Source organism: Phyllostomus hastatus, unplaced genomic scaffold (genome assembly GCF_019186645.2).
Source record: "Phyllostomus hastatus isolate PE091 unplaced genomic scaffold, TTU_PhHast_1.1 phas_contig_58, whole genome shotgun sequence".
Taxonomy (NCBI): domain Eukaryota; kingdom Metazoa; phylum Chordata; class Mammalia; order Chiroptera; family Phyllostomidae; genus Phyllostomus; species Phyllostomus hastatus.
The window spans coordinates 16,501,706-16,527,946 of record NW_025333916.1 but is presented as its reverse complement, the minus strand read 5'-3'; the positions used below and the strand labels follow the sequence as shown (position 1 = coordinate 16,527,946).

General features: G+C 45.7%; 1 protein-coding gene across 6 annotated transcripts in view; it reads left to right on the top strand.

Moving 5' to 3' along the window:
- RASGRF2 (Ras protein specific guanine nucleotide releasing factor 2) overlaps positions 1-26,241 on the top strand; it is a 196,992-nt gene that overhangs the window by 150,519 nt on the left and 20,232 nt on the right. For all 6 annotated transcript variants that reach the window (XM_045847896.1, XM_045847895.1, XM_045847894.1 and 3 more), the window contains exon 18: positions 7,257-7,363. In XM_045847896.1, the coding sequence (XP_045703852.1) occupies positions 7,257-7,363 (107 nt within the window). The remainder of the gene's footprint in view (positions 1-7,256; positions 7,364-26,241) is intronic.

Here is a 26,241-nt window from a genome sequence, read left to right as displayed (position 1 = left end):
GGGCGGCTCCAGGGCGGACTTCTGTTTATCTCTGCAAATTTATCTTCACTTGATCTTTACAACAGTTCTTTGCCTGACCAAACTTTAGTCAAGTTTTTGAACCTTTTCCTAGGCCCATCTGTGTATTTCCTTGTAAAATACAGTTTTAGTAAGAACCCTGCTGAGTTAGTTTAATGTCCCCCCTCCAATATCTGATCAGATCCCTCATCCCCCCCGCTCCCCACATATCTGACCAACTGCCTGTCCTCTGCAAGAACATTAGTAGGTCGGGTCAATCAGAACCCCCAACCCCTGGAGTTTCCTCAGATCTTTCATCACTGACCCCACTTGCTCCTGTGCTGTGACTTCCCAGGTGCCCACAGTGTGTTCAGCATGGAATCTACCCCCGCCCCCCCCCCCATTACTGTAAAATCCCACTCTGGGGTCCAGGACCATCCTGTACCTATTGGGATGGTCGTGGATGGAGTCAGCCTTATCATCTGTTAAAAAAAAAAAAGAAAGAAACTAAGCAGCACTTTTTAAAATCCATGAGAATGATTCAGCTGATAGTTACTGATTTACTTGAAAGGTGAAAGAGAAGGAAAGATTTTGCCATTCTTCGTGTGTTTTTCATCACAAATGATGGACCTGCTCCATCTTTTCCTCTCTCTAGAAGGATGTGTTTTTTCATTTTGTTACAATTAGTGACACAGAGAAAAACCCCAGGTTGGCCTGTGTTAGAAGAACTTAAAAATGGAAGAATAAGAACACACTTACAAGAAGGTTTTTTAAAAAAGCAAAAGTAATACAGTATTTGTTTATAGCTCATTAGCATCATCAGGACCCCTATGCAATATTTGTTCATTACATCATTTCAAGAATAAAATGAAAATTTCCTTCTTTTCTCTATTTTTCAACTTTCTTGCCTCCCTCCACATTACTTTATCATATGCTGCTTGTGGTAGATTTCAAATACGCAGTCTTCATGGTAGTATGGCAAAAGAATGACTTTAATTCGGTTACATAGCATCTGAAGACACTTTCAGATCTTTCCCATGGGAGGAGATGCAATTGTTGTTAAGAAAAATACCTACTGAGTGCCTGTGTGCAAAGCTCCAGGGTCTACAGAGAAGCTTGAACTAAAATCTCCTCACCAACGAGTGTACAGTTTACTGAGAGAGGCGGCACATCTGCCAATTTTTTAAGGGATGCAATGCCTTGTTTGGTGTGCGGGAGAAGGACCATGAAGTTAAAGCTCATTCTTGAATTTATCAACACATGTTGGTGCTTACCACTTTCCCAGATGGCTTTGTTGCCCAAATGAGCCAGTTTGACCAGTGCCTACAACTAAGAAAGAACAAACATAAATTTGACAGAGAGGAATCTTGTGATAGTATTCTTTTTTTTTTTTAGTTTTAATTTTATAAGGAGTTTGAGTTTTGTTGAGAAATAGATATGAATTTTTTCCAAATCATTATTTTTTTCCTTTAATTGTTGTTCAAGTGTGACAGTATTCTTGAAGTGTGGTGTTGATGAGATAAACTCTCCTGGTACACGTAGAGTCTGGTCGCGCTGTCATACCTGCTGAGCGAACGGTGTTTAAAGCCCCACAGAGGTTTGCCATCTGTTATTCCAAAGATGGCACAGCCACTCCGTGGGGGTGAGTCTGTGGTTCTAGGACCAAATGGCTTCTGCTTGGATATCGCCACCGGTTAGCTGTGTAGTTCATGTTTGAATTCAGAAATCAGTATTGGCCAAGCAGCCCCCAACTTAGATGGGTGCTTGCTGTAAGGAGGGAATCTAGAAAGTTGTGGGAAATTGTGGCGCTAAACCCATAACTTTAAAGACTAAAAAATGGGGAGACGGTCCTGTCTGATCAGGAGCGTGGATCTCCGTGCTCTCATGCCAAGACAGCCATGGCAGCTGAGCACATGAGAGCCCAGTTAAGGCAACTTCGATTCGTGAGTTAGCAGCAGCCCCTTTTATAAAGCTTGATCTATCGGGACTTGCTGCAGGTATGTCCTTCAGATAGGTGGTTCATGTGTCTGGTTGAATTGTAGGTGGTTTAAATAGAGGTGAGAGAGTGTTTCTCTCTAGGATCAAAGACCTCTATTATTGATCAAAGAGTGAAAGAGTTCCTTCAGAAAGGAAAGGAAGAGGTTGATATCTATTAAATATTTACTGTTTCACATATCAGAAAAAGCGGGAGCTGCTCACCCGCTTTTTCAGTGTTTTAAGAGCTTTGGACACCCTCCCCAAAAGGCTGTCTAATTATCTCCCGGCTCTTACTCCAGTTCAGGCCTTTCTTCTAGTTCAATTAATTAAATGTTAGTTATCACTATGATAACTAACATGTCAGAAGTATATTGTGAGGGCCACCGGGCCAAGGGGATGATGGGTGGATGAAGGCAGCTTTGGATGAGAACCATATTTATATATTTTTATAGTAAATATATTTCTTATTTACAACCTTATGTGGCAACACTATTTCCCTCTTGTTAAGAGTGAGGAAACTGAGCCACAGAGAGGTTAACTAATTTGCCCTGAATTTTACTTCTGGTTCATCCTGGAGTCACATCAGGGGTGGCCTGGCCCGTGAAGGGTGTGGTGGGAGGTGAGTCTTTGGAGTTTTCCTTCCCTGGTGCTTGGTGCTCCTGCAGCACTTGAAAGGCTGGTCCTTCCAGAGCTGACCCTTTTGCTGTGCTCCGGCCATCTTCACCACCAGCTGTGGGCTGCTGAGGCTGCATTGAGTGGGCATTGTTGAAGGTCACTTAAGTGAGTACCTGGTCACTTCGAAGGGAATTTTTGAGCAGTGCCAGTGGCAGAAAGTGACGAGTTCCAAACAGCAAAGAGATGTTTGTGAACTTACCAAGCTACATCCACATTTAAAAAGTTCTACATTAAAAAATGTGGTTTTCCCTGGCTGGTGTGGCTCAGTGGATTGAGTGCTGGGCAGCGAACCAAAGGGTCGCCAGTTCAATCCCCAGCCAGGACACATACTTGGGTTATAGACCAGCTCCTGGGCTGGGGGTACACAAGAGGCAACCACATATTGATTCTCCCTCCCCCTTTCTCTGAAATCAGTAAAAACATATTTCTTAAAAAGTGTGGTTATTAGCAACAGTTACAAAGAACATCCAAGCAGTGCTATCGCACTAACCTAAATGGTAATAGAGGTTGGGATTTGAACTTATGAAACTTTTGGAGAATTTACAAAGAAAACACTTATGTGGCCTTCTTATGTGTGATGCTAAATAATCTGGAGAGCAGAAGAAAGTTCCCTGCTTTTCTTGCCTGTCTTTCAAAATAAGCTCCCCTCTCTGCCCACCCCTGACACAGACTCAAGGGACAGTGTTGGTATATGATTCTTTTCTAAAGTATTTTAAAGGCATAGATGGCTCTCTTGAAAACTGCTTTTTTCTTTTGCCATTTTACTTTGATTTCTGTCTCTTTCTCACCCCACCTCCCATGTTTTCTGTTCTTGTCTCACTGACTAAGCCATCTTTTCAGTTATCCATGTGGGCAGGGAGCTGCTCATCTGCTTTTTCAGTGTTTTAAGAGCTTTGGACACCCTCCCCAAAAGGCTGTCTCATTATCTCCTGGCTCTCACTCCAGTTCAGGCCTTTCCTCTAATTCAGTTAATTAATATACCTTCCCATTTCCCATGCTCTTCATCTGCCTGTCTTTTTTGGATAACATATATATTCTCGTCAGTTGCTTCACAGATATCTTTTCCTTAGAGTTCTGCCATTTCTGAGTGTTGAGGTGTGGTTTTCACTTATCTCTCTGGCTCAGAATTCTTTGTGATTCCTGAGCCTGACGATTCGTGTCTTTCATCCAGTCTGAAAACCCTTTTCCTCTGTTGCCTCTCTCTGACGTTGTGTCTCTCCTCCTGACACATTACTAGACGAGTGCTGTAAATTCTGATTCTTTACCACTGGTCTCTACCCCTCTTTTCTGTTTTCATCTCTATTTGTACTGCTGGTGGATAGTTTTCTCAGAACTATTTTTCATATCTCTTTCTAGTTTTCTCTTTCTTTATTCAGCTGCCTCTAGCCTGCGTTTATCTATCAGTTGGGTTTTAAATTTTACCTTGTCTGTTTTTCAACAATAATTGAAATAATAATAATTTATTAATTGAAAGGAGTTTTATATGGCTCTCATAAACTTTGACTTTTAAAATGTTTTTATTCTTTCCTCACATTTTCAGTTCCCACTTTATTATATCTGTAGTTTTTGTAAACATTCTAATTTTGGTTTTCTTAATTCCAGTACCTGAAATTCTTGGTAGTAGTGGCAGAGGAGGTGAAAAGTTCCTGATTCCTGTGTCTGCTGATCCTTGTTCATGGTGGAGGGATTGTGTGTTGTGTAGTGAAGAGTGAGTGAGTGAGGAAACTCACGGTGGAGTGTGAGTTTCTCTTCAGGGGCTTTCTCGGTGGTAACCCAGTAAAGGCTGAGGGTGAGCATGTGTCCCTCTGGAGAGCTTTTGTGTGTGCTTTTGTCGGGGGCCCTGTGGCTGTCACCGGCCTGGGCTACTTTCTATTTTAACTTCTCAGCTGGAGGGGCAGACCACATGAGCCTTGTTCAATCTGAGCTTCAAACCTGCTTGAGGGGGGCCAGGGGTTAGCAGGCTCAGGGAAGCTGTTTCCAGCCCCACTGAGATCTAGGTGGAGGCAGACAAGTTTCTTAACCGTCTCCTTGAGTAGGCTGGAGAATTTTTGTTGCTAGCCCACTCTCTTATAAAGCGGATGATCTTTTGAGGGTTCCAGCTGTATGTGGGAGTCTCAGATTCCATGCCCTCATCTGCATTTCATGAAGGCCCTGGGGCTTCCTCTGCTGATCCATGTGGGTATTAAAATTTAAGCCTTGTGTTACCAGCACGAGTTTCTGCCCCCTTCTCAGGGCAGCCGGCATCGGTTCACTCAGTGCTGGCTTTCTGATGTCTCTGTGTCTTTGAATCTGGAAAAGTTCTTGTTTTCTTGAAAACTTAGATATGTATTTTAACAAATGTATTTATTATATTTTACCCAGATTTGCAGATTTATGCATTTATGTATGTATGTATGTATGTATGTATTTATTTATCTCCTCACTGAGGACATGTTTAGTGATTTCAGAGCGAGGGGAAGTCAGGGAGAGAGACGGAGGGAAAAACATCAATACAAAAGGGAAACATCAGTTGGCTGCCTCTCGTGGGCGCCCTGAGCAGGGACTGAATGCCTAAGCCACACTGGCCAGGGCCAGATTTTCAAAGATTTTGATAGCAAAATATTTTTTTCAAGATCTCTAGGTTGCCAAGAACACATTATCATCATCATTCTCCCACAGTGTCTACTGGCTGGTGGAAGATATCTGTCTATATTCAAAGAAGAGTATGGAGATGGGGATTCTGCCCTTTAGACACTCATAGATTTTTTTCTAACTCATTCATAAACTCTGAAAACCTGTTCATTCAGTCTTTCACTCAGTTGTCCTTATACCCATATTATATTCAATAAGTACTTAGTAAGTTTCTGTTATCCAGGCTTTCACTCATTTGTTGAACAAATATACATTGTGTACAGAACACGCTGCATGCCAGACATGCTCATACTAGGCAAAGGCATACCTGATCCCTGTCTCCATGGAGGACAAAAATATTAACCAGATAATCACATAGATAAATGTAAAATTGCAAATGTGTCAGAAAGTAAATGTGTGTGGTGCAGTGAGATGTGTAATAGGGGATTTGTTTGAGTCAGGCAAAGAAGGGCTTATTTGGGGAGCTGAAATAGGAAGCAGGAGTGGCTCTCACAGAGAACAGGTTTGAGGAGGCCGGAGTGGCAGTGGAGACCCGCTGGAGGACTGCTTCAGGAGACCAGGGGAGAGCTGCCGGTAGCTCGGTGCCAGCTTTGGCTTCATAGGTAGGAAGACATGGACAGATTTGAGGTTTATTCAGCAGGTAAAATCAGCACAGAGATGGGCCAAGAACGATTCTTAAGTTTCAGGCTTATTGAACCTGATGGCTGGTGGTGTTCCCCTACTGAGATGAGAAACACCAGAGGAAGACAAGGTTCAGTGGAAAGGCCATGAGTTTTTCTTTTAGATGTAGTGCATTTGAGGTGTTTGGAACATCTACGAGGAAAATGTCAGGAGGAATTTGGACATATGGACCGGAGCTTGGAGAAAAGATCTGGGATATAAGTATGTCTGTAAGTTGCTTGTAGGTGACCATTAGGTGAGATTTCTATGGAGATGTGATAGATGTCTCTTGGCTGTGGGACACAGAGTTAATGGCAGCTGTATGGGTGGTGAGATGGGATGAGAAGCTTGGAGTTGGAGATGAGGAAATGGAATTGGTGTGTGCAGACAATATTTGAGAAGTTTGCCAGTGAAGTTACATAAGGCTTGACTTAATTTTTAAAGGATATCTATAACTAATTAATTGTGGTTAATTATGAATGGAAGTCAGACTCTTTCAAAATAGCAGAAAAATATTAAAATGGTTTCCCGGTAGTGAAAACAGAGCTAGAATGGAGACATAGGCTGGCACAGAGAGGACTCAGAAGCCGTTGAACCAATACTGAATTGTGGTAATAGGTAATATATGTTGAGCTCTTACTATTGCTTCAGGTACCATTCAAAAGCTTAGCATGTATTAAATAGCTTGATCTCCACAACAACTCTATGGGGTAGGGATGCTTTTTATCACTTGCAGGACATGAGGAAGCTGGGCACCAGAGAGGTGATAAAACTTGCGTGGTAGGAGAACAAAGATTCAGCCCAGACAGGCTGTCTGTGGAGGTCATGTTCTGAATCACTGTACAATACTGCTTCTCGATATATGGGTGCACAGTGAATTATTTGTATCATCTCAAAGCTAAGATATGGCATCATCCATCCATTTACCTGTATTGCAAATGTTGTTGTTTATATAGCACTTTGGCACAAAAATGATGAACTAATGCTGACTCAAATACTTGTTAAAACTGCTTCTCAGCTTTATATTATAGAGCAAGACAGGTGTAAATGGAAGTGTCATTAGACCAGCTTTAGCTTTAATCAGTGACTTTTAATAAATATGCACATTGTTCAGCTGTGCCTGTAACTCTGTGTTGGACTCACTTCTGAGGGTATATAGGTAAGCAAGCAGAGTACCCAGCAGTCTGAAGCCACTTGCCCTGTCAAATGTGTTGTTTGTGACTTTCGTTAACCGATGTCCTAAAATAAGTAACATTTTCCAGGTCCCTGGGGACTGGCTTTAACTAGAGCATGCTTGTGTTTCTTTTCCTCCTAAGGATTTAACAACACTGACAGAATATGCGACAAAGAGTTTATTATCCGTAGAACGGCCACCAATCGAGTACTGAATGTCCTCCGTCACTGGGTCTCAAAGCACGCACAGGTAATTCAGTGACCTCATTAATTATTTTCAAGAATTTTTTAAAAATCAACTTTCTAAGTCATTACACATGTCCAATGCTTCCTGATTCTTTGGTGTTAGAGTTTAAAACCTTGAAATTGGAATGTAGGAAGGGAAGAAAAAAGGGACACACATGCAGATCAAAGCAAACACATGCATATTGTCAAAGCCCGCTCTTTCAGGTCTGCAAATGGCACGACCTGTGGGTGCTAAAGCCACTGCAGTGCCTCTGTACTGCTGCGCCCCCTCAGGACCACTGTTCGCAGGGGGCTCTCTGTAAGTGGAGTTGTGCCAGCTGCAGTGGTGTCCACTAGAGGTAAACAGTAGGTGCTCCCTGGAGGTAAACAGCAGGTGCCCCTTGGAGGTAAATAGCAGGTGCCCCTGGAGGTAAATAGCAGGTAGCCCTGGATGTAAACAGCAGGTGCTCCCTGGATATAAACAGCAAGTGCTCCCTGGAGGTAAACAGCAGGTGCTCCTTGGAGGTAAATAGCAGGTGCCCCTGGAGGTAAATAGCAGGTAGCCCTGGATGTAAACAGCAGGTGCTCCCTGGATGTAAACAGCAGGTGCTCCCTGGAGGTAAATAGTAGATGCTCTCTGGAGGTAAACAGCAGGTGCTCCTTGGAAGTAAGCAATACCCAGGTACCAGACACTGGTATCTGGTCAGGAAGTGTTTTCTCAGCCTGATTCAGGAAATATGTTTTCCTCATGGTCTTTTAGGCTCTGGCTCCTATATTCTGTTTTGAAATTGGGTCACAGTGACAGGACACCAACTTGTTACCTGTTTGTGTGTTTTCAGTGCAAGCTTGAAAGATTTATACCCATTTCATAAAATAAAGCAGGGTCCCCCTTTGCCTCACTGGGCCAAGACATACATTGTGCTTTTCTCGCCCACCGCCGAACAATGGGGTTGGGGAGGCTCCTGGACAGTGGCTGGCCAGCACCCCGTAAGGAGAATTTTGGAGAGAGAGAGAGAGAGAGAAGGGGGTCCCGAACGGATCAGAACATGGGAAACATATAAAATGTGAATTAGCTAATGAGTAGAGAAAGAAAAAAGGTAAGGAGTTCCAGGTGGTACCTCATCATATTCTCAGGGGCTGTCATAGGTGGGCTGTACGGTCCCTGCTGGGATCTCACCTCTGATGGTAGGTCCATCACATAGAACCACACGAGGGCCAGGCTGCTGAAATCCCTGATGTAAAAGAATTCACTAAGTGGGAACAGTTGGATTGGGGCCTTATCACCAGTAGCCCATACAAATTCTTAAATATCATTATAATTAAACTAACAATAATAGCATATAAAATGTAAATGGATGTAAAATTTTTATTTTACACCACTTAAATAAAAATTAATTCTAGGTGACTCAAATCCTGAGAGCCATCCTTAGCTCATTGAAAATGCATAGTCTCTCCTCTCCATGATCTCAGTGGGCTTCTTATAAATCCTTTTGCCCATTGCAGGTAACACATGATAATGAGGATTTTCCTATATGTGACCATCCATCCCATTCCTCTGTGTGTGTGTCTCAGAGCCTTGAACTCAGTGATTTCAGAAGTGCCAAGTCTCTGAGTAGACAAGGCTGAGTAGATAGATGCTGCTTACTTCTCTCCCCCATCTCAGCTTGGCCTCTGCAACTCCATGCCAGGACTCACACAGCCACAGGACAAATCAAAGCCCCGGGTTGCCTGGCCTCAGCTCCCCTCCTTTCTTCCAGCTCTTCTCGCAAAAAACCCTAACCATCTTTCCCTAGCAGTCTCACTTCCCTTCTCTCAATCCCCAGTGTCCTCTTTTTCTAATGATCTCAAATAGGAATGCCTCACAATTCACATATAACTCTTACAATAGCTAGAAAAGTATAATGCGCTGGGGCTATTTTATTTTTGGTAAGGAGAATTCATAGTTGGGAGGAGATTGGTGTACTGAACCCCTCACTAGTAATAGATTTGCAGTGTGTTATCCTGATTTGATAGCTGCTTTGTATATACATACATACACATATATCCACACATACATACATGCATATAAGGCAATGTTAGGTGAATAGCACCAAGTCACTGGAATAGAAAATGGATTAGTGAGAATAAAAAGTTTCTTTATTCAAATTGTATCTGGTGGCCTTCAGTTCTAACTCAGAAAAACACTCTCAGTGTTAGAGTCAGCTGTCCCTGGGACAGTGGAGATACTTTGCAGGCTGTTACTTCAGATGTGCTCATACGTGGGAAGGCACTCCTTCATTTCCACGTAGGGGGATCACACTGGGAATTGCAGCTTCTCAGACACTCCCTCTATCCGGGGCATATGTGGATGGTACAAATTGCTCAGGTATTCAGTCTTTTCTCCTGACATGATTATTGAATAAAACTTAGACCCTGAGGTGCCAAAGGACACTCTTACCCTTCACTCATTTGTCTCTCACCTCCTCTGCCTGTGTGAGTGGACCTGGGGGTCTGTGCTTGGTTTCCAGTTGTCCTGGTCTAACCTCATCATGTGCACCCGTCACCTCCCTCCCCCGGGTGAGCTGTCTGCCACCCTCTCTGCTGAACCATGCAATGTGCAGGATGGATGTACATTTCTTTTGCTGGCCTCAGTGTCCAGGTTCCCTTCTTCTGACTTGCTGCTCCCCGAAGCTGACTTGCTTCGGGGTTCCACAGAGCGCAGTTTGAGCAAGTCAAGGAAGCCTCTTGGTAATGGGTTGGTTCAACAGTTCGAATTCAGAGAGAGGGTTTCAGCTCATGGTCCTGGAGGCCACACCGTGTGCCCGCTGCCTCCTCTGACTGTGGGCGCAGCCTGAACCTGTGAGTTCAGAGGACGTGTGAGCGTGACCCCTGGCGTGATGGGCCCCAAGCAAGCTGACCACTATGGTGCTCTGAGAAAGAGTAACAACAGCTTCATCCAAGTTCCTCTGAAGGTATTTACTGCCTTAGAGCCAATGTCTAGCTACGAGGTGAGACTGCTGGTCCAAAAACCTGGGCTGTAGTCATACTCTGGCGATTAACCCGCCTCACCTCGGTTATCTTTCCTTTTCATGTCACGGAAATGAAGGGCTTGCACTAGAAGATGTTTCATGATCGGGGTCACTCTGTGCCAGTCGAGTTCATGTAAGGAAGAGTGTAGCACTATTGTGGCATCCTGATTATTTTGAATTAGTAGCTTTAAAAAAAAGTAGGAACTTGTACTCATTTCAAAAATACAACCCAACATAGTAAGGAATGCATTTTCCCTCACATGGAAGACTAACCAGAGACACCACTTCAATTTGCAGAAAACAGAAAAGCCATAACGAAGCAACAAGGCGAAGATTCATCCCCAATAATTAGAGAAGCGAGTCTGCCACAAAGTATTAGATGTCAGGTATTCGCTTCTCATTTCTTTCCAAAGGTGACTGGTATTGGCAGGTACTACCCTGGACTTAATTTAGGAGAAATAGAAAGTTGCAGAGGCACAGGTGCTGGTTCTCGAGAGAAATTAAATTTCCTTAGATGTCACGCTCAACTCCCCCACTCCAATGCGGTGTTAGAATGCCATTTATTTTTCTAGAACCTTCTAGCCTTTCCTTTAGTATAAACTACTTGGTAAAATAAGAATGTTTCATTTTTTTTTCTGATTCTAAAATGTTGCACCCATTAATATATTCTGCCTTCGTTTCTCCTCACTTTGTCGGACTTTTTTCACTCATTGTTACCTTTCATGTTGAAGGTGAAGCCACAAGGCTGAGTGGGGTTTCACCTGTGTGCCTTACCTACGGATTAGCAAGAGCTGCAGGCCAGAGCTGGGGGCCCGAGTCTTTCTTCCAGCTCTGCCACTGTGTCCTCCCTGGCACGCTGAGCTGGCCCCCTGGCCTCTCTGGGTGTTCATTTCTTCTTCTGAAAATGAGAACAACCATTCTCCTCTTCCCTCCCGCCAAAGATGTGGTGGGACTTAAAGGCTATGTTGGATTAAAAAGCGTGAAAGGCAAAAAGTACGACATGGGTATGCGGGACTAAATCCCCTCCAGCTTCCGCACTCCACCTCCCTGCACGCAGCTCCCAGGCCCCTTGCAGGCAGGGCCTGTTGCGTCACTCATCTTTGCTTCTCCTTTCACGGGGTTCTGCAGTGCGGGGCACCTGGGCACAGGTATCAAACTGGGCTGACATTTTCATGGTGCTGTTGTTCATTCTCTCCGGGACGTCATTTTCTAGCCTTTAAAGTTGCCAAGTCAGCCAACACAGGGACCACAACCACGCATGGGCCAGAAACCAGGGCTCTGTGTGTAGAGCATCGAATCCAAGTCAAAGACATGTTTTTATAGTCCGCACCCTTCTCGAGTGACTCCTGCTGGGAGGCTTTCTGAGTCATTTGCACAAGTCCAGTTGCCAAGGCGTCTGCAGGTTCCAGAGCTGCCGAGCCTGTACCATAAGCAGGTGCTCCGGTGACTGCTCTTACCTCCCGGGCACAGACACGTCGGGGAGGGACTCGGGCTGGCTGCAGACCGTTCAGATCTGTGCTCCAGCCTCTGTCCAAGGCCTCGTAGGTGTCATCTGCAGCAAGTTTGCTTTTCCTGACTTGTCTGATGGACCAGCCAACTCCGAGAAGACAGTCTGCCCACTTACTTGAGGAATTTTATAGGCCAGGGACCGGCACTGACACAGGGACCTGCGGCTGTGTCTGCAGGTCACGACTCACTCCCTCTGACCCGGGACACCATCTGAATGACACGTGCCTGAGAATGAAACGATTGCTCGTCTTCTTAATTGTGGGCTAAGGGGGATATTTTTAAAGCCTGAGATCAGACAAAAAATGACCTAGTTACGTAAAAATCTCCTTCCCAAAGGAGTTTGTGGAGGGAAGAATGCTGTCCCCCTTTCTGTCCTCTCACTTCTTTCAGTCAGTCACTGGTAAGGACTGATCTCTGGAGCGTGCCGACACTGGGGTGGACGTAAACACCAGCAAAGCGCAAGCAACCTCTGACCTCGCAGAGCTTCCAGCCGTTGGGAAAAGATGCTCACTCCCAGGCATGGTACCTCGTGTAATCGCTGTGTGGCAGGCTAGTGCCTCTGCTTCCCATCGTCTCAGACCTGAAGGCACAGGACCAAATGCCTGTGGGCATCTTTAAGGGAGTCACTAGGCCACTAAGCAAGACCAATAAGGGCCCATGGAACCGACCCTGCCAGCAGTTGTGATCGCCCGGCTGTGGGGGAGGCAGGAGAGCCCGATGAGAGTGTGGTTTCCAGAGGGAGTTGCCTGGGTGAGTCCCCTGCCTGCTGGGGGAAGCAGGGGAGATCTTCCTTTTCACTTCAAGCCTCGTGGGAGAAGCTTCAAGGAAACTGCCCCTCCCCCATGTAAAGGTGAAGGGGCTTGCTGGGCAACGTGGAGAAAGGTGGGTTGTTGGGAGTGAGTGCCATTCCTTCGTGTTTCTGTGACAGGTGGTTCCGTGGGGAGTCCGGTCTGGATGGCCCTGGGTGCTGCCCAGTGTGACTGCCCAGAAGGGTGATGTGACCCATCAGAGAGAGGCTGGGTGAAGGAGACCAGTGGCATCCCAGGACCTGGGGTGTTGGAAGTGACCCACTGGAGCCCAGACATTCCCTGAGTCAGGGCAGCTAGCCTTAAGTCTCCAGCAGAGAGAGCTCCAAAAACTCCCAAGGGCCCCATAAGAGGACGAGCTAGTCACTGTCCACCTGCCACTTTCAGAGGGACTAAGGCCGGCTCCACCTGCACTGACACATCACGTCGGGCTCCGTCCTTCCCGCGGGCCCAAGCCGAGAGGGCAGAGGCGACAAACGCAAGTGGAGAGGAGACACTGGAGGGAGAAGAAGGGGCCCCTGTGTGGGCTTCCCGGCCTAAGCAGCCCTGGCTGGGGCAGGAGGGGAGCGTCTGCTTCTGGGCCGACCTGGAATCTTGATTGGCATGTTCGACTGGACATTTTAGTTGAAGAAAAGATTGTTCTAGTAACCAAAAGGTTCTGGGAGGCTTTGGTGCCTGCCCAAAACTCTCTGCAGAAGGGGAAAGGATGGCCTCTGGAGCAGCTTGATGGGACCAGTGAGAAGTAGTCCCTCGGCTTGATGATTCCATCCCTGTTTATGACACAGGAAGCGGAGGTTTCCCTGTGCGGGGGGTGCGGGGGCGGGGGGGCAGTTCCACAGAGCATCTTAGATAATGCAGTCTTCATGCTTCCCATCCCCTTCGGTCCTCTGGCATGGTGAGCAGAGAACTGGTTAGCTGATAATGAAGAACTCCTGAGTTTACACTTCAGTTGGCATGCTCTGTTGTGTTTTACTGAGGTATTATATGCTTCATATAAAGGGCATCAAACTTGTGTGTAGCTCAGTGAACTTCTACCTGCACACACCCCTGTACAGCTACCGCCCTGATCGAGATGGGGGGACTGTAAGCACCTCAGAGGCCTCTCCCTGTCGGTCCCCCTCTTCCTGGGCATGGCCCAGTTTTCGATTAGTTTTGATTTTGTTCTTATTGACAGTATGTACTCTTTATATATTCGGCATGGAAACCTTTATCTCCCAATTACATTCACTCTCCCCGGTTTGTCCTTTTACATTGTATATGGTGCTTTTGGCACATACACACTTTTTCCATTTATGGGAGTGTTTCATCTATACTTTTTATATAAACACATACACACACTCACAGTTTTCTTGTTAAAATATATATTCCATAACACTTCCTGAACACAACAAATAAACAAACTTTGGGGTATAAGACAAGAATTAGCAGCTCCCTTACCCTGTCTCCATAGCCCCTCAGAGCAGCTGAAGTTTTTACACCCCAGAAACCCCAGTTGGAGCTGACCTCACCAGTCCGTCCCTGCAGCATGGGTTGTGGAGCGGAGGGGCCTTCAGAAGCCGGTTGGGAAGGCAGTCAGTGGTGCAATGCTGAAAAGCATGGGCTTCAGGGTCAAAGTTACCTGGATTGGAATCTTGCTTTGCCATTTATTAGCTGTGCGGCTGAGCAAAGTAGTAAGCCCCTCCAGGTCCCCATTTCTTCTTCTATATGAGTGGGGAGATTATCCCTCATTCCTTCCAGTGGTTGTGAGAATTACGTAAAGTAATACCTCTTAGAGTAACCGTTCTGGATGGATGCCCACAGCACTGTGGACGGCTTTTCTCAGGAGAGCCTTACACAGGTGGGATCTGGTTGAAAGCCAGGCCTTCTGGCAGGTAGATGTTGTTGGCGCTATTTTACCTGAGAAGCGTTTGAGTCTCAGGGAGGTTCAGTCAGCACCACCCAGCGAACTTTTCACATTGCTGGAAATAACCTGTATCTCCATTGTCCAGTCCCGTAGCCTCTAGCCACATGGGGCCTTGAAATGTAGCTAGCATGGCTGAAAACCTGAAGTTTTAATGTTATTTAATTTAATTAAATTTAAATAGCCACCTATGACTAGTGGCTACAGTGTAACTATGCAGGCCCAGACCCCTCAGAAGCGTAGCTGTGAGCCAGGCCCGGCTCTCCCAGGTCCAACCCAGAATCCCAGCTCTCTCCTGCAAGGCCCCATCCTCTGAACAGGAGCCTGGGGGGTGGCCTCCACGGTGGCCTCAGCGATTAGCCTGCCGAGAGGGGCACCTCTGTACTGGGTTTTCAGGGGTCAGGGCGCCCTGAAGTGACAGTGAATGAAGTTCATCTCTTCTGTTTGTTATTTGGACAGATAACAGGGGCCTTTTTAAATTTTTTAAAAATGTTTTGGTATTGCTTAGAAAAATGCAAAATCCAGCCTGGAATTGAAGCACAAAGTTCAGATTTATTTTTTTTGTTCTAAATCTGAAAGGGAAATGGGGCCAGGACGAGCCCGGTACAGACTTTTGCTGTGGGCAGGAGAATGAAATGTGTCAGAAAGAACCAGCCACCCAGCAGGCAGCTCCTGTCGCCTCCACAGACGGCTCTGGGCCGGCTTCCAGCTCCGCCCCACCCTCGGGCTCCGCCCCTGCTCGTCTGTACACGCTCCCGACAGCCCGCCGGCGGGGACTCTCTCCTCCGTCCTCGATGCCCAGTTCCTGCTCTTGAGTTGTGGATCTTCTTGTAGACCTGCAAGGCTGTCTTCAGAGTTTGGGTGCCTGATCTCTGAGCTCTTGGCAGGAGACAGGATGCCTCCCTGGGCTGCCGTGCTCTGTCGCGTGTGGGTGTGTCCTGTTCTCATACTCCTGAACTTGAGCTAGGTGCCCGGGACTTGACAGGCCCCCCTCCCCCAAGTCTCCACCACAGCTGGATGAGATGTCCCAGAGCCCATCCCCAGGGGCCCTGAGTCGGTGGCACCGAGCTAGGAGGAGTAGCTTTGGGTCCCCTAGACCTGACCTCCGAGCCAGCCTGCGGTCTGAGATGGTCTGAGTTGTGAGGTGTGGCGCACGGGGTTTAATGCGGAACTGGAAAACCTAAACCCCCACTTAGCAGGCAGTTTCCTCTGTGAGAATGCACCGTGAAGGACAGATTCCTGGTGTTTTAAGGAAATTTTTAACAAATACTTTATCACTTACTATGTGTCAGGCACTGTTCTAAGTGGTTTTCAAATATTAAGTCATTAACTCCTCACTCCAGCCTTTGGAGGGGAGGACAGTAGGCACTGTCCCTGTCCCTGTGTCACCGGTGGGGAACTGAAGATGACAGGGAGAGCCCGGGGTCGCACGCAGGCCACTGGCCGCCCAGCTCGCGCTCTTGAGCCCTGCGCTCATGGCCTCTGCATCTCGCTCACGGCCAACTCTGAGAGGCAGATGGGTCAGTGTGTAAAATGTAAAAAGCCACTTCTGACTCAAAACAGTGAGAATACCGCATGCTGAACACTGACAGTGCTTTCCATCTGTTTCTAAACCTTTCCTTAGAAAAGCACGTCCCTCCCAGAGTCTGTTTTGTGTCACTTCAACAAAGGGTTTGTCTCTGCTAACGGTTGGTGTGGGGGAGCGTCCCTCCCACTGAGGAGCCCTGAGTGCCTCCTCCCGAGTTTAGAGGGGGGTGAGCAGGCCCCCGGGCGCCCCCCCCCCAGGCCCTGGCCCTGCAGGTGATGCAGCTCACGCTGTGCCCAGTCGAGGGCCAGCAAACCCCTGCCATTCTCAAGACCCCATATATTCCACCTGATGGGGATTGGGATGCTGCCCTGCTGCCCCCTGGGGCTCCAAAGCACAGTGCAGTGCTTGCGGCCCTCCCCTGCCAGTGGGTGCCGACGGGGTGCCAGGAACAAGAAGAGAGAAATTAGTTACAAAGTGAGATGCCAGGAGCTATGAAATATTTGTTTTTTTAATGACAAATTCGTTGCCTACTGCTTTAACCGTGCAAATGGTTTATAAAATCACCAAATGGGAAGATAATCGATGGGCTACACACTTCATGTGCCACTTGTCCTTATCAGCCAGTGCCCATTCGATTCTGGTGGGCCGTCCGCTCTACTTCCCGGGACCTCTGCGTGTCCGAGCTAAGAACTCCCAAACGTCCACCAGGCACAAACCAGTGTTTGTTCCCAAACTCAGATGTCCCACAAAGGCAGCCAGAATGAAATCGAGAAGGCGCTATTCAACTTAATTAGGCCAGCAACCCAAGTTCCTTTTGGCTCCTCCTGACGCAGAAGCCGGTGCCTGTTTTCCCACCGTTGTGCCCTCTCCTGCTGCACTGTCCCCTCCTTCTTCCCTCAGAGCAGACGCCTGGGCTCACATTTCCCTCCGGCTCCTTCCTGGTGAGGACCCTGGCGAGGAGAGAAGTCTGGAAACGTGAATTCCGTCCTGGTCCCAGTGTTAGCGATGGCTACCTTCCTCAACTGCAGAGTTGGCAAAACGATCTGTATGGGGTTCTTACATGCCAATGAATTATGTGTTAGATTGCTCTAAAAAATATAAAATGTAAGAAACTATTATAAGTATGGGTTTTCATGGTCTTAACTCCTTTTCTGTGGTCCACGCAAATAACCGAGTAATATCCTAGTTCCCTTAACTATTCTTACCTAAGTTTTTCTTATCTTCTATACATCCACATCTTTTTTCCTTTAAACAATCCTTAAGCTTTCCGTACTTGTCTTCAGAAAATGTTTGGAGAGACATTTACAGCAGGATCTAAGTCAGTGTGCAATAGATTTAAATGGAACTTATTGTCAGTCCCATTCGTTGCCATAGCGGAAACTTCGCTTTCCCCGTAGAGCTAGTGGGACTCTTTAGCCCTCGTGGATGGGTTCCATTGACGGGAAACACTGAGCAGCCCCACGTGGGATTTTACAGGCACCCATCGCTTCTCATCTGTCTAAGAGATTTCTGGTGAAAGTGGCATGGGGAGCCCTTATTTGCCCTGACTTCCATCCTGCACACTCATCCTCACTCTGGGACTCGGAGGCACTTCTGCAGAGCGCGGCCCACGGGAGGAGGCCTCAGCCCTTCCTGGACCAGCGGTCACCCACCACTGCCCCGCGGAGCTGCCGCGGGACTCCTCGGAGCCAGCTCGACACGGGGCCAGTGACTGCTTTGTCCAGGCCCAAGGTTTGCCCCACTCGTGGCCTTTTCTTCATGTTCCTCTGCTGCTTACTCTGCTCCCAGGCGCCTTCACCCTCTGTGCCCTGAGGGCGCTGCGTAGAGCTCCGCCCTGGATGCGCGCCCCAGGTTCCATGCCCACGACATTCCGGTGACCCCGCGTCTCTGCTCTCCTCTCCGGGGGGAGCAGGGCGATGCACAGTGTGCCCATCAGCTTTTTTTTTTAATCTGTCTTTTCTCCTCTAATGGAGCAGGGCATGGAGAACAAAGTATAACTTTCTAGCATTTTCCTAAGGCTTATATTTGAGTTAAACTCAAAGATCTTTTTTGAGGGGGCAGGGCCATGTGGCATTAATTAAGAAAAAACAAACAAACAGAAAGCAGACCTTTCCAAACGTTGCTTTTCCCTCCAATCTTCATTATTGTCTTGAAGGCTGTAGTCCATGCCAATCAGCTGCCAATCTAGAAACCAATGGAAAACACAGCATCTGGGGAAAAAAAATCCCTTTTTTTCTTATTAAATACTTTTTAAAATGACTGAGTCTCATTTGGGGCTTAAAGATATAGGCTTGGGAGCTATCTGATTTCAAGGATGTGGAGCAGTATTCAAAATTCTCGTAAGCACAGCTGTTCAGGTCCAGAGGCTGAAATTGTAGCAAGTCTTTCAAGTGCAGAGTTACTTGTTGGTGATCGAAGGGGTGATTTTCTGCGCGGTCTTTCCTTCTTGCCGACTTGGTGTCATTCATGGCCATTTGCCTCCTCTCGGTTATTCTTGTTCTAACACATCTTCCACATTTTGCGTTGTGCCTTTTCCTAGTAGCCTCCCACTTCACATCTGCTAAAATAATTCCCCAAACTGCCAGTTTAAGAAGAATTAGGTCATTTATTACCACGTCTCAAAATCAAATGCCCTCTCCATGAACTCTTGTCCCTTCGACCGGTAAGTACTCGAGGGCCCAGCAGGAGCACCTGTGCTCCCCAAACGTGGGGTTCGTTGTATGTGGGTCTCACTGCCTTTTCCTGGTACACAAGCTCTTACACGACAGATGCACATTTCCCACATGTCCTGTTCCTTTTGAAGATTCTAGAACTTTATAAGTAACTAATAACTAGCAAGTGTCAAACAGGTATTGGAAAGTTTAGCATTACTATGGTATTGCTTTGCAGGGTTTCATTCCAGCTGTAATGACCCCGTTTATGTTTCCAATCAGGCTGTGCTTTTTGTAGTGGTGAGCAAAGAGGCTTTTAGAATATTTTTGTAGTGAGGGGATGGAAAGTGCTGGAAACCCCTGCCTTGCGCTTTTCCAGTGAGGAACCCTGATGCAGAGTCCACGTTGCCCAGCGGTGGCAGGAAGGTCAGCAGGCCAGTCGGTGGCAGGTGGGCAAGGCCAAGGGGCGCTGTGCAGGGTCTCCCTGGCCAGCTGTCAGTCTCCCCAGGGTGGGGTCACAATATTGAAGCTCTGCTGAAAACCACACTGGCGTGGAGGTGCAGCTCCAGTTTATTAAAATGAGGAATCCAGAGGAGCGCCTTCTGGGGCTGTCAGGGCTGATTTGCAAAGATCTTGGGACCATCGCTCTCGGCAGCTTTGCCCAGTTTCCCGGTTGCTGAAATGGCCCACATCTAACCTGAATGTACACCACAATTTAAATTAAATTTCTCATCTTCTCTAGCCAAAGAGGACAGAAAGCTGTATTGTGCTTTTCATTTTCTTGAAAATCATTAGGTAAAACCACAGGCTCTTATTTTTTAGCCTAACAGCTCCTAAGCCCCTTCTTTATGAGCCCTTTGTTCCAGGGTATAAAATTATTCATGTGGTTTTGCTCCACTCTGCAGTATTTCCTCTTTCCTTTGAAAACTGTCCACTGTTAGGAATACCCTGTACTGATCACGGTGAGACAATTAGTCTCAAAATTCTCTTTACCCTCAAACTGTGTGTATTGACGCAGATCTCCCAATATCTTAGAATTTCCATGGCCATACTCAGTGTATTATGAATGATCACCCTGCTCTCCTTAAAGGGTGAATGCAATTTCCAAGGTGCCTGAATTATCAACAGGGATTAGTTTTAAAGTGCTGGAGAATCTGATTTATTGACTCAGAAATTAGTTTTCTGTTGAGTGATCTGGTCTTATTACCACAGACTTCAATTTCAACATCTCTATCTCAAAAGGCTGTTAGTCAGGTGGGAAATAGCCCCAGACTTAGCATGGTAACCCACTACTGCTTGACGTGTCTTGCAGCCCAAGCCACCAGCACTAGGTCACTGACAGCCCCTTTCTGGAGAGTCGGTCTGGTGCAGCACTGAACACTCAGGCTTCAGCCGACACCGCCTGGGCTTGAGTCCTGGGTCTGCTGCTTGCTACCTGTGTGACTTGGGTCAAGATACTCTGATTCTTTTTATACCTTGACTTCCTTGCATGCTAAGTGGGGATGTTAGTGCTTATAACTATGTTGCCATTGAAAGCTAAATTAGATAATAAAGTTATTAAAGTGTCCCCTAGCGTGGGGTAAGCTCTCCCTGGCTTAGTTATGGTAACTGCCCCATGAGTTGTTCCCCGGCGTAGCGAAGACACTGGCTTTCTAATCGTGTATTGATGCATTTGGGCAGTGTCAGTAAAAATGTTGGTAAAATATCCTTATCCCATAACAGCTTGTCTTTGAGGAGGATTCCAGCAGTATCAGTTGGTAACTTGTGCTCCGACGAGTCTGCTGTGTGCCACACTCCCTTCCTGACGCTTGCCCGGGCTGTCCCCTCTCAGCAGCCCCGCTCCTGTGCCTCAGTGGGGCACCCCCACCCTCTCACCTGCCTCTCTCCCTGGGTTTCATGTCTTAATGTTTCCTCTCCCTGCCCATCCGCCTACACTTCCGTTCACTGCTCAGCCTCTCCCCCGGGGGCTTATGTATTGAGATGCTCAGTAATTGTAGAAAGACTAAGAGCTATTGTCTCTTTTTAGAGATTGAAGTGTCAAAGTCTCACATTTTCTGGTCTCTTCACCTTTGAAAGTGAAGATGCTTGTTTTGTTTTTCTAATCTTCTGTCTCCTCAGCCCTGCTTCAAAAATTGGAAAACAAAAGCTAACCTAAATCAACTTTTGCTGTGGTAACTTCAGTGAATGCCTCAGGTCCTCTGGTGCCACAGGGTTCACTCATCTGCAGCATGAAGCTTTGTGAGAAACCTTCACAGGCAGCTTCCCTACTCAGGGCCCTGCTCGGTCCCTTTGTGCCAGAGGCCAAGTCCAATTCCTAAGGCGAAGTCCACTCCCTGGTAGTCCAGCGACCCAAGAGTGCCATCTTGTGGACGCTCTGAGATCTGCCCTGTGATCTTAACAGCACTTAGAAGTCTCATTTTCCTACTTCAGGGCCTGGGGAAATACAGCCAAAAATTAGATTCTAGGCTATTACAAAATGACTGTCAGGCAGATTTATGAACAATCTACCTCTGGATTTAAATAGGGCAAGTAACTTCATATTTCATTTTTAGTGGGTAGTAACTAATATGTTTTTAACAGGGACTTTTGAATGGCCAATTCTGCATTTTACATGCACTGGTTAAAAAAGAACATTTTATGTGCTATGTAGTGCCTCAGAGAATTCAGATTTTTTAGACAGTTTTGGAGGAGTTGTATTTTGCCTGAATTTTTTTTAAGGCAAAGTCTTGCTACTCTGAGGATGACCAGCATCCCTCAGGGGCTCATTAAAAAAGCAGAATCTCAGCCTCCATTCCAGCCCAGAGTCCACAGTGCTGCGTGGGCACGAGGCAGTCTGAGAGCGCAGGCACCGCGGACCCTCAGGAGAGTCGGGTGCAAGACCCACATCCTTGTCCCAGAGATGCAGCCTCCTCACAGATGAGGTGATGGCTCTTGCCCCTCCGTCCCCGGGTCAGCTGGGAAGGAACTGAAATCACATACAGGAAGTCAGTTTGAACATGGTAAAAACCCGTGCAAGTGTAAGAGAAAGCTAGGAGTGAGAATTTTTACATGTTATACTTGGCCTTCGTTAGATGATCTGCTTTATGTGAGTTCTACTAGCAGCAGAACCAATATTCACTTGTAACCATTTGTCATGCATCAAGTAGTGTTTGGGCGGACCTGACCAAGTTTTCAAAGGGTTCTCTCAGCCTGGTCTCCCCAGAGCTCAGATGAATGCAATTGTTTTCTGGTTTTTTAAACAAGACCTTTCACACCTGGGACCGTCCTAGGGTCCCAGATGTGTTCCTTTGTTGAGCCTAACATGGGGTATAATAGGTGCTTAATGATGCTTGTTGATTAAATCACAAATTAGCCCTCAGCAAGGTCCCAACACTAGCCTGATGTTCTTCACATCAATCCATTTATGATAGATTATTTACCTCATTAGAGACTTAACATGGCTACAGGAAGACTTGGTCATCTCACATAAATATCAAATATTTGTTAAGAAAATAGGCTTCTCATAATTCTTCAAAAAGAATAAAATACCTAGGAATAAATCTAATCTAAGATGTAAAAGACCTTTACTTGTTATAAGTATATTATAAGACACTGAAGAGAGAATCTGAGGAAGACTGGTGGAAGCACATACTGTGTGCATGGGTAGGAAGAACTGAATCAGTAAAATGTCCATACTACCCAAAGCAATCTGTAGATTCAATGCAATTCTTATCAAAATACCGATGACATATTCCACAGAACTAGTGCAAATATTTCAAAAAGGTAATATGGAACCACAAAGGCCCTGAATGGCAACAGTGATCTTGAGAAAGAAGAATAAAGTTGGAGGAATCACACTACCTAATATTAAACTATACTATAAGGTCATGGTAATCAAAACAGCATGGTACTGGCATAAAAACAGACACATAGATCAATGGAACAGAATAGAGAGCCCAGAAGTAAACCCACACCTTTACAGTCAATTAACATTCAACAGAGGAAGCAAGCACATACAGTGGGCTAAAGACAGTTTATTCAATAAATGGTGTTGGGAAAATTGGACAGATACATGCAGAAAAATGAAACTGGACCACCTTTTTATGTCACACACAACAATAAATTCAAAATGGATTAATGACTTAAATGTTGGACCTCAAACCATAAAAATCCTTAAAGGAAGCATAGGCAGCAAAATCATGGACAATGCTCGTAGCAGTGTTTTATTTGATATATCTCCCAAGGCAAGGGGAATAAAGGAAAAAGTAAACAAATGGGGCTACACCAAACTAAAGTTTTTTTGGACAGCAGAGGCAACTATCAACAAAATAAAAAGACGACCCACTGAATGGGAGAGCAAGCTTGCCGATAGCCAATACACTTGGTAAGGGTTAATATCCAAAATTTATAAAGAACTTATAAAACTCAACAGCAAAAAAAATCCAATTAAAAAATGGGCAAAGAACCTGAATAGACACTTCTCCAAAGAGGACATACACATAACCAGTAGACATATGCAAACATGCTCAATATCACTAACTATCAGAAAAATGCAAATTAAAACCACAATGAGATACCACCTCACACCTGTCAGAATGGCTATCATCAATAAATCAACAAACAGCAAGTGCTGGTGAGGATGTGGAAAAAGGAGGGAACCCTTTTGCACTGTTGGTGGGAATGCAGACTGGTGCAGCCACTATGTAAAACAATATGAAGATACCTCAAAAAACTAAATAGGGAACTGCCTTATGACCTAGCGAATCTACTTCTAGGAATTTATCTGAAGAAACCCGAAACAGTAATTCAAAAGAATGTAAACAACCCTATGTTCATTGCAATGTTATTTACAACAGCCAAGATTTGAAAGCAGCCCAAGTTCCCAACAGTAGATGAGTATATGAAACAACTATGTTACATTTATACAATGGAATACTACTCAGCTGTAAAAAAAAAAAAAGGAAGACAGTTTTACCCTTTGTGACAGCCTAGATGGACCTGGAGAACATACAATGCAAAGCGAAATGAGGCACTCAGAGAAAAACAAATACCATATAATTTCACTCATATGTGGAATCTAATGAACAAACTGAACTAACAAGCAAAATAGAGACAGACTCATCGATGGAGAGCAGGCTCACCACTCTGGGGGTGGGATTAGGATGTGGAGGGATCAAGCAGAATGAAAAAGGACTCATGGATATGGACAACAGTGAGGTGATTGGGTGGAGGGAGATGGTGGGTGGAGGTGGAAGAGGGCATAAGGGGGATAAATGGTGATGGAAAAAATACAATAAAGAAGAAAACAGGCTCCTGGTGACCGAGAAACCCCTCGGCAGTGCACTCAGGGTGAAGTAGCTGAGATCTTTAGCTCTTTGCAAACATCCCTCCCTTTACCTTCAAATGAGGGATAGGGTGGGACAAAGAAAAAAACAGCAACAAGGTATTATTCTCTTCTTGTATACGCTTTAAAAGAAAAATCAACAGCTAGGAAGCTGCTGGAAAATATGGTGAAATTTTAGGAAAACTTATTTGAAGGCCTACTATTGATAAGAGAAAGTAGCGTCTGTGGCCCCGGGCCCCTGGCTCCTGTTCCCGAAGAAATGGTGTTGAGGGTCAAACAGCGAAAGTGAAATATTGAGAAAAGTGTATCACGCAGGTTTCCACCAAACTGGGGCACAGAAATATTCAGTTCAAATCAGGTTTGACTTTAAAGAATGAAAATTTTTTCCCCTAGTTTATTGAATATATTAAAAGAATTCTACTTTATTGAATTTGCTATAATTAGTAATGTTCTCTCTAATCAGTTAAAAGAATTCAGAATGTCAGTGCTTTACAGTTACTTTCCGTAAGTTAGAAGGTAGGAGGGAAGGCACCTGCTGGCCTGCACGCGCAGAGACCCCCAGCAGAGGGAGGTCCTGGGAGCAGGACTGCCCGTGTTCAGCCCGTCTCTGACACCTGACAGTCCCAGGATGCTGCCTGTTGCTGATTTATAAGAATGCTTTAATCAAAGAGTGCAAGAGCTACAACTTTACCTTTTTATCTTTTTTCAACTTTTTACCTTGAAAATTTTCAAGTCAAGACAAAAATAACAGAATAAATAAAGTACACTGATATGCATCTAGAATCACTAAGAATTAGTATGTTTACTACATTTGTGTTCTCCCTTCCTCTTCCTCTCTCTCTTTCTCCCCTCTCCCCCAAATAAAAGCACAAGGACCCACTCTTAAATAGCTTCAGTAAATGGTCAGTTCAGGAAAACTGAACGTTGACAGAATGCTCTCAACTAGCACTAGTCCTCATTCAGTTTTCGCCAGTTGTCCCGGTACCTCCCTTCACAGGGTTTCCCCCTCGATCTCGGATCTAATCCAGGCTCACGTGTGGAATTTAACTGTGATCCCTTTGGAGTCCTTTAAGCTGGAGCAGTGCCTCAGTTTTCCTTTGTCTTTTATGACATTCACGTTTTTGAAGAGTATGGACCAATGTTTTCTCACAGTGCAAATGGGAAAAGTGCCAAGCAGTGATTCTTCACAGAGCATTGCATCAGTAGATACGTGATGTTGGCTCTGTTCCATGATTGGTGATGGTAACCCTGATCGCTTGGTTAAGGTGGTGTCGCCACAGTCTCCCTTTGTAATCAATAAATAAGTTCTGGTGTGTGTGTGCAGGGGGTACTCTGACACTATGGATTGTTTCTTGATAAATTAAAGTATCCATTCATGACCCTTGCCTGATCAGTTATATTGCTTTGGTCCAAAGTGCTAACTTTCTATCTCTTTCATTCCTTTGCATTTATTAGTTGAAATTCCACTATAAAGACTAGTTTTCTCTTCCACACCCTTTATGTATTTACTTATTTCTGTATTTGTTAGCATCAGTGGGGACTTGCAGGTTGTTTTGATTCAGTTGGTTATCACTTATTACTCTCATTTTCATTCTGATGCTCATACTGTCCCCACTTGGCCCAGGGGGGCCCCTCCAGCCTCACTCCTGTGTTTGTTTGACATGGTTCTGTGAGTTTCTGAGCATCATTTATTCTTTAGCCCTTAGCGTATCGATACTGAAGTTTTTCATTCAAGTCACTGCCCAAATGACAGATTTTATTCCTGCAACAAATCTTTTTCTGAGCTGTTGCTATGCCTCACTTATTGATCTTACTCATGGTCCAGTGGAAAACTAGACAACTGAATCAGTGCTGACAACATGGTAAGTGATGGGAGAGGGTGCCGTGGAGTACCGGGTCTTTCACTGGGTCAGTGAAAGAAGGCTCCTGGGAAGAACTGTATCCACACTAGAACCTGAAAGATGGATAAAAATAAAAGTGGGGAGAAAGCACAGTGTCTCAGGCCAAGGGAAGAATGTATGTCTTTGAGGAATTCCTATCCCCTGGAAAACATGTCAGAAAAACAACAATGGGGCCTCTTCCCAAAGCAATTCAGGATCTCTGGGGGAAGTCTAAGGCCCAAACATTTCCTTTTCCATACATAGCTCTAGCAGGGGTGTCCAACCTTTGGCATCTTCG